General features: G+C 34.3%; 1 protein-coding gene and 1 pseudogene across 1 annotated transcript; both read right to left on the bottom strand.

Moving 5' to 3' along the window:
• Positions 1-5,595: 5,595 nt before the first annotated feature.
• Positions 5,596-8,480, bottom strand: LOC111487257 (WAT1-related protein At2g39510-like). Its single transcript, XM_023134616.1, has 7 exons — positions 7,801-8,480; positions 7,642-7,704; positions 7,447-7,563; positions 7,121-7,361; positions 6,876-7,037; positions 6,642-6,793; positions 5,596-6,168 (listed from the first exon to the last, which is right to left on the bottom strand). Exons 1-7 carry the CDS (start codon positions 7,992-7,994, stop codon positions 5,961-5,963), a joined length of 1,137 nt encoding a protein of 378 aa, XP_022990384.1. The 5' UTR covers positions 7,995-8,480; the 3' UTR covers positions 5,596-5,960.
• On the bottom strand, positions 7,907-13,679 carry LOC111487571 (annotated as a pseudogene).
• Between the last annotated feature and the right edge of the window lie 1,078 nt (positions 13,680-14,757).

Here is a 14,757-nt window from a genome sequence, read left to right as displayed (position 1 = left end):
CTCCATGAGAAGTGTTGCACGATCTCTAGCACTTCCTTTGCACGGCCTTACTCATAGGAGCCACTGAATTGATTCCTCCAGCTGAATTCTATGGTCGAGAACGTTATTGTTATAAGATATTGACCTTGAAGGAACATTTTTTAACACTAATTTGTTTGTTTATGGTTGATTAGCTTGGAACAAGTGTTTTACTTGTTTTTTAGCTGGATTAGTTTTGAATCAAGTTTAATAATTAACAATTTTAAATAGTCAAACTAAAAAAAATGAGCTGGAATGCACACTTATTTTTCTTAATTAAAATGACAGGCTAACTTTTATACCCAAGGTTTTACATTATAATATCTTACTGTGCATCTTAATCCTATAGCAATAGTCATCTTTTCTTCCATCATGTATTCTTGGTGGTTATGCCTTGGTATACATTACAATGAGGTCACTCGTGACTAGGTCGTTTGTAGCTTTATGGTTGTACGTAACATCCTATAGTGGTGGTCACCTTGTAATGTCTGATACCCAGGATTCATATCAGAATTCGAAATGTGAATTTGACACTTGTCTTGCCTAAAGTTCGATGAAGCCACAAAACCAACCCAAAAATATATGTGTGGTTTGAGTTTCTAGGGGGTCGTGAACGTGTCAAGATCACAACGTTGCACAGTTGAAAAAGTAAGATTGTGACACCTGACATTTCCCTACATCTTCTGTGACATGGTCATATTACCTACTTCTCGCTTCTTAAGAGTAAAGACTATTCTCAGAAAACAACACGAGCTTTCCAGCATCCCACGAAAATTTTTAGGAGGTTACCTAACGTAGAATTGCCCTAAGTAAAACATGTTTAACCATGAAATTCTTATAATTCAACGAATGAAAAAGAAATGTGTTTTATTGATATAGATAATGACTTTCAATTATTTCAAAATTAGGGTTTAATCTCATGGTTTTACAATGTCCTCTTACTTGAGTCTCTTCTCGAGTCTGGCAATACATCATAACTCCATTTCACGAAAAAATTAAAATATTTTTTCCGTTCCTATCTTCTACATTCATCGATATAAAAAAATTTCAAAACAACATTTTGTTTGTTGCATTGTTTGTTCCGAGGAAACACGAGAAATTGTGACCAAAATGACACCTTTGAAACGATAATCTTGATTGTTTGCAGCAGTTGATCTGCTTGTGAGGCTCAGTACTTCAACTAGTCCCGGTGTTGTCCAACCAAATCTTAAGTTTGGGTGTCAGGACAAAGATCATTATCATTGCTACTCTCACTGTCACTGCAGTTCCTAATATCTTTGCCACAGATGAAACTCTCCTAATATCAACCTTTTCCATCCTAAACAAAGAACAAAACCTCAGTTTTTTACCACTACAAACATGTACAAACATGCACTAAGTTATCGGGGTAAGCGGGTATGAAAAGAGTCGGTTTCTTTACAATATTTCCAACGAGTAGAGTGAGAGAGTTAGAGTCGAAAAGAAGATTACTCACTTTTTTCTCTCATTATTATGAGTGTAAGATTTTGTGTTTGTGTTATAAGTATCGTTTTTTAATTCAACTACTTGTTGGAAAAGTTTGGACATTTTCGTTCATATATTTTGAGAAATGTCTCGATTTTGTTCAAGTCGACTGCTAGTAGATATTGTCTGTTTTGGCTCGTTACGTATCACTGTCAGCCTCAGGTTTTAAAACACGTCTACTAGAGAGAAATTTTCACACCTTTGTAAGAAATGTTTCATTACTCTCTCCAATCGATGTAGGATCTCACAATCCACCCCAAAGGAATACTTCACTCTCCTCCCCAACCGATGTGGGATATCACAATTCACTCCAAAGGAATGCTTCGTTCCCCTCGTTTCTCAGTCCAATCGATGTGAGATCTCACAATCCACCCTCCTTGGAGTTCCAATGTCCTCGCTGGTACACCCCCCGGTGTCTAGCTCTGATACCATTTGTAATAGCTCAAGCTCACAACTAGTAGATATATGTCCGCTTTGGACTTTCTCTTCTGGGTTTTCCCTCAAGGTTTTAAAACACTTTGCTATGGAGAGAGTCTAGCCCTACTCCAACCAGTGTCTCACACCCTCCGGTGATTGGTTTTGATACCATTTGTAACAGCCAAAGTTCACCGCTAGCAAATATTGTCCGCTTTAATCCGTTACGTATCACTGTCAATCTCACAGTTTTAAAACACGTCTACTTGAGAGAGGTTTCCACAGCCTTATAAGGAATGTTTCATTCCCCTCATCAACCAAGGGAGGAACAACCACAGAGCTGCCAATCCCCATCATTTACAACACCAATCAATCATCAAATAAATATAACAAACACAATCTTAAGAAATTTAGTACCAAAAACGAACAAGTTGTTACTCCAAACACCCCAGCAATAGAATCTTTGTAAATTGTTCTAAGGAAATGATTGGCAGATGATAAATGTTTCAAAAAATTTCGGTTGTTTGTTTGTTTGGTTAGAGCTGTTTCTGACAGTGTTCAGATATGTCTCAAAATATTTAAGGTTCTTCTGGTTTTATGTGATTATCATGTTTGGAGAATCTTTTAAATCAATGCATGTTGTATTTAAATGAAACTAGCCCAAATGAATATAAATTGAGTATTAGGTAGCTAATATTGTAATTTTTTGAAGTCTTGTTCTTATAGGTCAACGTTTTTCTTAAAAAAAAGCAAAAAATGATCTATAGATTTGGATCAATACGATTAATTAGGGTTTAGTTCGGTGAACGCTTTTCTTTTGAGCTAATAAAGTCGTGAGAATGTCAAAAGTGGTTGGGTAAACCTTACCCTTAACAATATTGACCTTCGTTTTGCTTACCCACGTTCAATCGAGTCCGATTTTCTATTCCTTTTTTATAAGTGTCAACCATGCTGAATTTTATAAATCTAGAGCTCCTTCTAGTATCCTTCCAAACTTTCACTAAGAAAACTAACTTAAACGAATAATTCCAACCAAGAACTTGTTAAAATTATGAATAACTCTTAGATCGAACTTGCAATCTATGATTGACCATCATAGATTCTAAGACGACTCATTTCATGATTAGCACTAATCCAATGAATCAGTTTACATCAAACCTAAAGCAAGATTTGAAAGAAAAATAACACCAAAAGGGTTTCAAAAACAAAGTTTTTGTATTCCACCGTCATTTCAAACATTAATATTAGATGCTTTTAAATAGACTAAAAAAAAAAAAGACAATAACTTGGTTTAACTACCCAAAAATCTTCAAACCACATTCCAATATTAAGTGATATTTATTGTCACTCCATTATTTTCTTGATTTGATGCTTAAATCTTCTTTGCATTGCTTCTAGTAATTTCTCCTCTGAATCCATGCAAATAATCAGTTGTTGGATTCGTATCACTTTTTCTTTGGTTGATTGGTCTTACTATTGTCGGTTTAGGGTGCTCTGGCAGTGAGATTTCAAGTTGAGAATGGAAATGTTAGAGGAGAACAGGAAAGAAGCTCGCAATTTGTAGATATTGGCATAAAACATGTACTATCGACAAAAGAATTAGAGAAATTAATCATTTGGTCACGTGAGATTCAACCTGGTTCCACTATTCTTATAAATTGGAATAGGCAAATTAATTTTGATTTCGATAGACCTCGAAAACCCAACCATATTGTTAAACACGAAGAGAGATTCCTCGTACACATGACATCATGAAAGGTGGCGTGGAACATGGATCAACCTGTGCTGATTGGAGAAACCTAGGACACATGAGACAACCTAGAACACATGAGACATTGGTTAACTTGTCTGGATTGGATTGATGTAGGCCACAGGCTTGACATCCCCTTAGAAGAGCTTGAAATGAAATGGTAATTGGGAATAAATTGAATAATTGGCGAAATTAAATGGTGTCCATCTCATATTTCCATTTTGAAACTATGCAAATCCATCTCATTTTTCCATGAAGAAAGAGGTAGGAAAATTGAATTTGAGTTGATTACGACACGAGATCATCGTGAATCGTTTCACGATATGCATAAATTTTGATAAAGGTAATCCACATGATTTGGACGTGAGTCAACAATGAATTTGTAGAAAGAAAAGGTTAGTTGACAAAATAAGAAAAACAGCACGTCAATGTGATGATTGTCGTAGATAATACTACGATACTTAAGTCAAAGAGTAAAAGTGTAACAATCTAGAAATTTTGAAAATAAAGTTTGAATTTCCTTGGATCGTAATTTGTTTATATGAGGATGACCTAGGGTTCCCTTTCCTTCTCTAAAATACGATTAGGTTAAAGTTAACCGGGCATCACTAGGAGTTCATTAGATTGTGGATGTATGTTGTTTGGTGTTACAATCGCACCCTTACGGCAACAGGATAGCAATTGTGCGGCACTTGATTTAACCCAGCAAACAAGTCAGTTGTGAGAAATTTGGAATTCGTGGACAACGTCGGCGTATGCTCGAGGCTTGAGTCGCATTTGAGAGAAATGATTTTAGATAACATGAGTGAGGAAATAGGTTGAAAACAATTGAAAGAAAGCGATAAGCGATGTTATAAGCTAAAGCGATTAGGCAACAACGTCTTTGATAGCATATAATCTGGGTAGGGGGAAGAGACAACTAATCAAATTCCTCTATAGTATTTTGGGGTATTTTAGTGTTGTCAGGTGTATACATGCTTTTGGTGAACAGTCATATACCCCATCCCATATTGACCCTAAACCCTAAACCCTAAAAATCTAAGATAAAATCATGGAAAAATTAAAGTAGGATAGAAAAGGATGTTTTGAACGATAGTGGCACTGTAGGGGGCCAAGCCACAGCACTGTCGCAAGTCAAAAATAAAAGGTGCTGATAAAAATTGCATCTCTTTTTTCGTTTCGCATTAGCCAACAATCTTGTGTGCGAAGTTGTTTCGTGGGCAGTGACAGAAAATGATGTTTTCAACCTCCATTGAAAGGTTTTGAGAGTGATTTGTTGAGTGAGTTGTGAGCCTTTTTTTCCATAGAAAAGTAGGAGAAATTAATTGGAGAAATGAACGAAACATTTCTTATAAGAATATGAAATTCCCTCTCCAGACTCGTTTTAAAACCTTGTGAACTTGAGTCATCATAAAGCTGAATTTTTAATCTTTGCTTTTGAATGGATGACCATAAATTTCATGGGGTAGATATAACTTTCGTAGCAGCTTAGAACTCAACCAAAAACAAAAGCTATATACTCATCCATTTGCATGGTGGCTCAAGCTGCCCACCATATTTTTTAATACAAACTACCAAAAAGTGACCTAATCCCATTCATTTTTTTAATTGAAAGTTAGCTTTAATGATCTAATAGTGTCGAGTGGAGTCTTCACAAAAGAATTATTCAAGATTAATTTTTTCGTACACAAAAAAGATCTATTCATTGTAGACATCTCTATCAATAGTTCGAATAAAGACCAAATCATTAACGTTTAAAATGATAATTAATGTTCATTTAAGTTATGTAAATCCTTATGGGAGGAAATTTATAGAATTAGTGATGACTAGGAAACAACAATGGCAGACATTAATATTTGACGTGGCAAGAAGATTAATAAAGTCTATAATTAATGAAAGAAAAATTTATATTTGTTGCTGCAATGGTATTCCATCTCATATTTCCATTTCCATATTAGATATTCATTGTGAAATTTCATCCACATCATATTTCAATAAAGAAAGAGGATGGGGAATATGAGGTGACTAGGATTTAGAACACAGCCAGCCAGCCAGTCACTGCAATTTCTTATCCATTTTCATTCTTAAAAAGTGTTGCAAACTTGGGATCAAGTGCACTGGATAGGCCATTAATGGGATTAATAAATGAAAAGTTTAATTCAATCTCTAATAAAACACTTGAAAAAGAAAGAATCAATTGGGCTTCATGGAACCATGCCTTGGAAGTTCCAATAATATCAATTGTTTCTCCTTTGGAGGGTTGAGTTCCAATAATTCAAGCACTGGAGTTGCTCACTGCTGTTGGGGCATCCGGTTTTAGAAGCTGCTGATCTGAGGGCTTTGGCTGCTGCTGGTTTGTGGTGGCTGAATTTTGGTGTGAAGTTGGTAATTCATCATTCCCCACTTTTAATGGAAGCTGATCTTTGCTCTTGCCCCACAGAACCAAGTAAAGGCCTGTAATTATCACAGCTGCTCCAATAACCCTGCAAATGAAATTTCTAAGTGCTTTTCTTAGTAGAAACCCATTTCATTTGCCTACCTACTCAAATCTACCCCCATAAATTCTTGGTTGGATAAAGGCATACGGTTCAAAATAACACTCACAAATCTTCACGTAAGTTTAATAAAATAAACCTTAATTACCACTCAAATTAGTGGGTGGGATGTTAGGAATCACAAATCTCCACAATGGTATGATATTGTCCACTTTGAGTATAAGTTTTTATGGGTTTGCTTTGAGCTTCCCCAAAAGGTCTCATTACTAACGGAGACGTATTCCTTATTTATAAATCCATGATCATTCCTTAAATTAGCCAATATAAGACTCCCTCCTGACAATCCTCAACATCGGACCCAATATAGTATCCTTTTATATTTGTTATTGCAGAAGAAACATGGGATCAGGATATCAGATAGTAAAAAGTGAGGAGAAAATGTTATTCCGGAGGTAGATTACCTTCCTAAGCGCAGTCTCTCGGCGAATATGAATGAACTTATCACAGCAACTACGACCATGCTGAGAGGATTGAATGCAGTTACAAACACAGGTCCTTTTAGCTTCACTACCACTCCTTGGATATAATAAGCAATTCCAGAGGATATTATTCCCTGCAACATTGACATGGACTTCAGTTTTAGTTTTAAATGAGAAAGCTCAATGAGAAAATTTAGTTGAGAAATGAAAACTTACACCATAGAGGGCAGCTAAGAGTATGGAATCTGCATGTAAGGCCCATGCAGCTGGATTGTTCCATTCAAATGCTAAAGCTAAAATAGTACTTTCCACAGCTCCAGCCAAGCATATGAAAGTTGTTAGTGTAAGCTCAGCTGGGTATGATCTTATTGTATGCGCCTGTAAGAACCAATGAAACGAGAATTTTAGTCTCTCAATTATGACAAATTATTGCTATAACAAATGGCAAAAGGGAGTTGTACCAGAAGAATGGTGAAGGCTGAGGAACAGATACTTGAAATGGTAATAACAATGGCAGCCTTCACAGGTTCTTGCTTGTTTGCAAGGGTGGAATAAGAGTGAGGGATGTGGTTCTCTTTTGTCCAAGGCAAATTCAACATGGGTCCTTTTATAAGAGTCATCATCATTGCTCCTCCTACTGTCACTAAAGTGCCTAAAATCTTTGCCTGGCTTCGAAATCTTCTAATATTCACCTTCTCCATTCTTCAAAACAGAACATAATGATCACAAATTAGAAAAAACAATGGATGTATGTGCGTGTATTAAGTGTTTGTGTACAGATAAGTACCTGCAAATCCAAGCCATTAGAAACGCAAAGGCAGGAAGAATATTGCACATGGCAGTTGCAAAAGTTGCAGTGGTGTATTTAGTACCAGAGTAAATCAAGCTCTGAGCTATTACAGGCCTGTGAGAGAGAAATGGAGCTTAAGTTTCAGTATTATAATAGTTATGAAGGATAGTCACTTTGCGGTCGAATTCTTACTCGAGCAATCCCAGTAGAAGGATCTTGCCGAAGATCCGAAGAGTCATCTTTGGTCTTATTTTCCTGCCATTGAAATGGGGTCATGATGATTAAAGACTTAACAAAATATAGCATAAAGAGAGAGAGAGAGAGAGAGAGAGAGAGAGAGGAAATTAATACCTGTCCAAGACAAAGGCAAAAGGAGCAACAACAATGGCACCAATTGAGTAACGATAAACAATGGTAACAAGTTGGTTCATTCCTTGGTTTAGAGCAGCCTTGGAGATAATAGACATTCCTGCAGAGGCGAATCTTAGTGCAATTGCTCCCAAATATGGCTTTACCTTCTCAAACATTTGACCTTCTTGCCCCATCTCTCCCCCTCTCTCTCTCTCTCTCACCCTCTGTGTGTGTATGTGTTAATAGGAAAGATTCACAACAAAAGAAGAAATTTCAGCATGCTTTTTATAATGGATTTATGTCATCATCAAACACTAAAAGTCTTGGAATAACCTCTTTGTTTTAAGTTTATATTTCTTTGGAGAAATGCTTCGTAAATCACATCATCAATATCCTTCTAGATAAAGCATTTATCCTGAGTTGAGATTATCAGTTAAATAAACAAGGGAATCAAAATGAAATTTGCCAACAGTGTTGAAAAAGGTTCATCATAATCGTATTATATTAAAATCACCTTTTAATCAACATTGTGATGCTAAGAGTGGTAAACACTGTAGGAGATAGATATGTTCTTGAGAATCACATCTAGTTCAAGTATTTGAATATGGTGGGTAATGGTAAAAGTATATGAATTTGACAAAGAGGTGAAGCTCGATATATTTTAAACTACTGAGTTGTCCTCAACTGTCCACAAAGAATAATTACGACAAAAAATTGCATGCATAATTTTTTTTTTAAAAAAAAAAGAAAAGAAAAGAGGAGAGTTTTGTAGTTTTCTAGCTTTCTATTTTTTGTTTTCAATTTTTAAGAAACATAAAAAATTTTACCTTTCATGTTTCTTGGTTAAGGAGCACTTTCAAAATTGTACACATATTTTCAAAACAATAAATGGTACCGCTTCTTGTTTTAATTTCCTGTTTTCAAACATTGAATAAAAACGTTATTCCATCACCTTTTTACTGATAAAATGTATACTAAAACATTTAAAAATTAAATATGATATAAATTTTTTACTTTTCATATCTAAAAATAAATAAATAAATAAGAAATAAGAAATTGTTCCCAAGCTCATTTTCATTCCTTTTTCCAACATAAAAGATATAACAAAAGGCAAGAAATAATTGTAAAATACAATTCTATTTTCTTTATTAAAATAAAGGGGAAATAAACAAACAAAAAAAAAAAAGTATTCAAAATGATCTCTTAAAAAAATATTCAAGTTCGTGTATTATATTTATTTTCAATCAAAATTGTGATGAAGGGGCACAATCATTAAACTTTTCAAATAAAAATTACAAATAGGAACAAAATAGGAATATATAGTTTTGAGAATAATTTCCTGTTTCTGTATTTTTTAATAGCTAGTAATGAAGTGGATGGAAAATAACGGGCTATTCTATCCGAATTGAGAATAAATGTGACATAAAGTTGAAAAAACTTTTTAAAAAATTAATATAAAAAACCATAGTACTAGTACAAAATATCACATAAAAAAATTTAAACATGAGATTTCTTATTCGGTAGACGGAAGATAACATCTAAATAGCCTAACTTTACATACCGTTATTTTGATTTTGATTTAAATTTAAAATAAAAGAAAGAAACCAAATTACAGAAATATGTCCAACTTATACTTTCTATATTTCAAGGATAATCCTATAATATTTAACATAGGGATAATTTAATATTTTATATAATAAATAGCCAGCATAATTGAAGTGATCAACTTCAAAATATTTTGAGTTCACTTTTAAATTAACAAATATTATGATTAAGATAAACCCACCTAAAATTTGATAAACCTCAAATTTTAAAATAAACTAGCTCGTACCTTGTTAGCTTTTTCTCATATTCTGCTAAAATGAAACTTCTCTCTGCATTTTTTAAATGCATCCACACTGCCATTATCTCCTGCAATTCTACTTAAAAATAAAATTATTAAAAAATTCATTTAGTATATCATCATTTCCGCAATTTTTCATTTTTTAAGATAAAAATGGGCAAATAGTTTGGTGAAAAACTATAGTATTTAAGAAACCAAACTAATCCATTTCCTCGCGGTCTAATCCGTTCGTTTATTTTTTCCTCAAATATATTTAAATTGTTAGCTAAATTTTTCACAAACAAAAAATAAATATATAAAAAAAAAAAAATCAAAACTTTGGTTGAGTTTTGAAAACACATAAAGAAACAAAAACAAAAACAAAATAACGAAATTTACAAGTAAAAATAGTAAAGTTAAAAATGTTTCTAATGGCATAAAATTATTGTTCAAACTCTTTCCAAGATTTGAACAGTTCCGGGGAAAAGAAAAACAAAAAATAATCATTTAAAACAATCAAAATGATCCCAATGAAATCCTCAAACTCTAGAAATCAGAAGGGGCATAAAAAGGTCTAAAATCACATGCACGTTCAAACCCTTTATAAATATTATCAACTAAACTAGATTATAAATTCAGTCAATTTGAGTTTTGAAAATAGTTACTCTCTAAACTTTGGATAATTTCAATTAAATCTCTAGTCATTGAATTATGCTTCTATTAAATCATTTTTATAATATTATTAATGAAATACTGAAATGACATGTTCATATTGTCTTAGTTGAACGAACATGTCAGACCACTATTCCATTAAACATATCAATGATAATGATTCGATAAAATAATAATTCAAAATTGGGTGACATGATAAAACTTTTTTAAGTTTAAAAATAAACAAACAAGATGCTCCAATATTATAGACTATATAAATAAATGGATAATCTACAATATAAGATCCCAAAACCCCCCAACAAAGAACAGTAGCAGGGCATTAGGTGAAGTGAAAGATCATCTTCTGCAGTGAAGCAAGCAATTTTCCTTTTGGCTTAGTGTGAGAACATAAATATTACAGACATGAAGATTCTTTATACTCACAGTGCAAGTTGATCCCAAATTAGCCTTTGAGTGGAGAAAGTGCCGTTGTGGAATCAGAAGTTTCTGGCGAAGTCAAAAATCAATATAATAAGAGAACAGCTACAGTTCATTTCCATTTATTACCTAAATAAAGAGAGGAGAAAATGAAAATATGAGCATTGAAAATTAAAAATGCAATCCCTCTCAGCTTCCACAAGGGGACGTGTGATTCCTCAGGCATTCTGTGGAAATTCCAATTCTGATGAAAGCGTAAAAGGCCTTTATAATTGCAATCCATCTCAGACTCTCTAAATGGACCTGTAGATAACAAAACATCATTATCAAATCATCCCATTACAATTAATAGGTAGGTATTTTGTGTGGATGAAAACGACAGATAGACCTGATAAAGTGCATGAAAAACAACATTAAGTAATGGAAGTGGGTCTGCATCTGCAAAATAAATTCAAAAAAAGAAGTCTTACCTCAGCACTGCTTTCAAGAATATGAGAGATTAAAGAATGTAGTATCCAAACAGCAGATGCAAATCAGAATATGAGAATATAACAAATTATAACTTTTGGTGAGAACGGCTAAGAATGAGAATTATTTTCTAACAAATTTACGTTGATTTGTAATTTTATTGCATTGAGCAGAATGCACCGAGACACCATACAGCATCCCATAACAAGTTACTCAACAGAAACATATGCAGAAAAAATGCATAGAAATTACAGGTTTTAGGACAATATATGTTTACATTTAATCGTTGGGTTTGTTGTGAATTGCTTACTAAAGGAATTCGGAGGGACTTCAATGGGGAGACGTGATAGGGTCACACTCAAGAACTCCTAATGTAAGTCTCAGTTTCCAAGTAAGATGTATATTGGAGTCACCATTTGTCTGTGTTTTCAACAAGGAAGTAATTTTTTTCCCTTTAGAAGTTACCAACGATTAGAAGCCAATGAGTAAGACTTGAAAGTAAATAAGCATCAAATATGTAGCATGCCTTCCCAGAGCAAAGTATCAAACGCCTGTTACCTTCTTGACGATCAGAGTGCAGATTTTGGTCCTTGATAAGGCGCTTAAATCTAGTCCCCTACTTGTCAAAACCTGAGTGGTTTCTTACATCATCAAACTAAGATAGATTGTATCTACAATCTTTATGATGAAGAAGGTTTCTGGGGAGACATCACAATGAGAGGTTTTCAAAATTCCCTGTGAATCTGGAGATAGAGCGTAAAATTGAATAAAGTTACTGCTGAACAAGTTAATTCAAGAAAATTTGAATTTTTAATAACTTATTAATTAACTCACTTGACGCCTCAGAACATCGAAGTAATTAACTGGAGTTGAAGCATTCACAACTTGCCAATTGCATTCTTGAATTTGCTTCCTAAGAGTAGTATCCATCTCAGGTGTAAGAAAAGGGTTGTCATATGTCACAATGCTCAATGAAATCTATATCAGCCAAATATCCAAATTAAACCAAATCAGCTCCCAAAATGCAGGATCCTAATTAAGAATACACCAATGAGATAATAAAAGATAAGCTAATTTTTTAGAACTTCAAACGAAAAATCTCAGGCACTATTTTAACCACGAAGAACATAAAATTTCAGTGACTCAGCAAGCCAATTGCCAACTGAGAAAGAGAGAGGGGAAGCACAACAGACTTATATATAATTAGAAAGGGTAAAACAATTAAAAATATTGAAAGGTCACAAGCACCAAGTCAACTTTCCATACATAAAAGAAAGTGATTCTCACAACAATCTTGCCATCACAACAAGTCCTGTTTGTCGCAGCCACTTCGATTCTCCTCTAATTAAGAACTGATCAAATATACTTGAGCCCCACAAGTATAATCACCAAATTGAGCTTCCCACATTACCATTGCGTTGGGATTATCCATTAAATAACCCAACTCAAATCCAAGAACGCCAAACTCTGAAAGAGAGCTACAGACAGGATTGGAATGTGAGAAAGGACAGCCAATTAGCGCCAGACAATGTACAAAATGCATAAAACAAAAAGGATATCCCCCGGAAGGACAATATTCTTTAGTGCCATCATAGTAATGTGAACTTCTATATTGCAATAAACAAAATCACAAGGCAAACCTTTCTTGGTATTCATTCGATCACAACAAGCAATAAACATATTTTAACCACAAGTCAGGCTCAAAAATGGAGCATCAGGCAGGAGCATTGTCATCGATGATAAATGTAAACGCAAAAGAAACGGCTTAATATCTTTTCCATTACCTGCTGCTGACAGTAAGCATCTCCTCATTCTGGTTTATGATAACATTATCAAGAGGACAATACTTCTCTCCTGTTTCCTGATCATGAAGAACTGTGTGTCTATGGCTGAAGGTGCCTCTTTCAACATTCTGTCCACTTAATCTGGCATGGTTAGCTTTCACTAACAATATACATGCTCAAGACGGATCAAAACTGGATCTGAGGGTCTGAATGGGACGGCTCTCAGACAGAAATCCGGACATTTTCCACACCCCCAAAAAAAATATCCCGATCAAGATCAGCTTACGTGAATCCATTATGTGCAAGGTCCAACTCATCAGGAATTTTCCTTTCTTCCAATCCCAAGGGATCCAACTTGGATTTCATGTGACCATTAACCTGATATACTCTCACAATCAACAATAAACGCTTACTCTCTTGAGAAACTATCCCATGACTCATCAACACTGGTAGTAACAGCCTCCCAAGCTCTTTGAAGTTCCTCCAAGTAGACACTGTTAGTTCCATCTAAGAAGCTATCAGTAAGCCTAGAAAGCAGAACAAGACGTGGAACTGGAGAGCCTTGAGCTCTTGATTTAAAAAGTGTGGAATCGGAGTATCAATTTTGAGTTGTACTGATCCTTGATCTCCCAACACATGATCCTCGGCAATATGCTTCCATTAATGGCAAGTTTTGCTACAGCAGAGTTTGCTCTAAACCTCAAAATTTGCGTATTAGTTTATCAGAAAAATGAGTCAAATCTGAATTTCTTGGAGCTAATACCCAAAGATACCCATCATTCCTCTCTTACTAATGAGAAAGCAAAAGCTTAGGATTAGAGAATCAAATAAAACAGCAAGAAGAAGAACACGCAACTAAATATAAAAGAATGACATTCTAGAAATTTGTGTTCGAAAAAACTCATAAGCAATAACAAATTAAGACGCTGAAAAGAGGGGGGAAATGACAAATAAGATTTACAAAAAATGACATGAACGACAAAGTAGTGAACTAAAACAGAACGATCTTCCTCCCACTTCAGAAAAATTGAGCTCTACAATCATTTATAGAAATAATAAAAGTTAAACAAAACAGAATTAGAAAGGAGTATAAACTATAAACTATAAACTATAAACTATAAACTATAACCTGTAGACTCCTAAAAGAACTCTCGCATCAATATATAATGAAACGATGTTCAGAAGAAACTATTCTGCAAGGATGTAAAACAGTCCTGCCAAAGTAACGTCGTAAAAACTATCTAATTAGAAACTTAGTCTATTAGCTCTATAAAACCAGAAACAGAACGAACACATAAGAACAAACTATTACTGCAACCGTCTGGAAAAAGTTGAGTTCATCAGATTGCAATGCATTCAAAACACGAACAAACAAAAAGGACCGGATCGAAGACGAACATGTAACACGCTGAGAATAACAAGTTAACAAACAAACAAACATTCGACAAAAACAAGGTTCTCGTAATGGAATTCCGCAATAATATAGTATCAGGAAGCGTGAAAAACCTCAGAACAAGTTAACAGAAATCAAGAAACGTTGAAATGCATAGATAAACTCCGAATCGCAGAACGAGAAATTCTCCAACCACCAGAAAAAAGAAACGTGCAACTGTAAGAATCTGTGACGAAAAAAGAAGAGAGGTGGAAGAAGAATTACCAGAGAGCGATGAGCAACTGACATTTTCCTTTTTGTGCCGTGATATCCTGTTAAAACAGATCTCAATGTCAGGATTCAGGAACGCGCGAAAGTTAATATACGTATCCTTGTTAACTCTCAGAGGCATAATAAAATTT

The sequence above is a fragment of the Cucurbita maxima genome, unplaced genomic scaffold (genome assembly GCF_002738345.1).
Source record: "Cucurbita maxima cultivar Rimu unplaced genomic scaffold, Cmax_1.0 Cma_Scf00012, whole genome shotgun sequence".
Taxonomy (NCBI): domain Eukaryota; kingdom Viridiplantae; phylum Streptophyta; class Magnoliopsida; order Cucurbitales; family Cucurbitaceae; genus Cucurbita; species Cucurbita maxima.
This window is presented reverse-complemented; position numbering and strand designations above follow the sequence as displayed.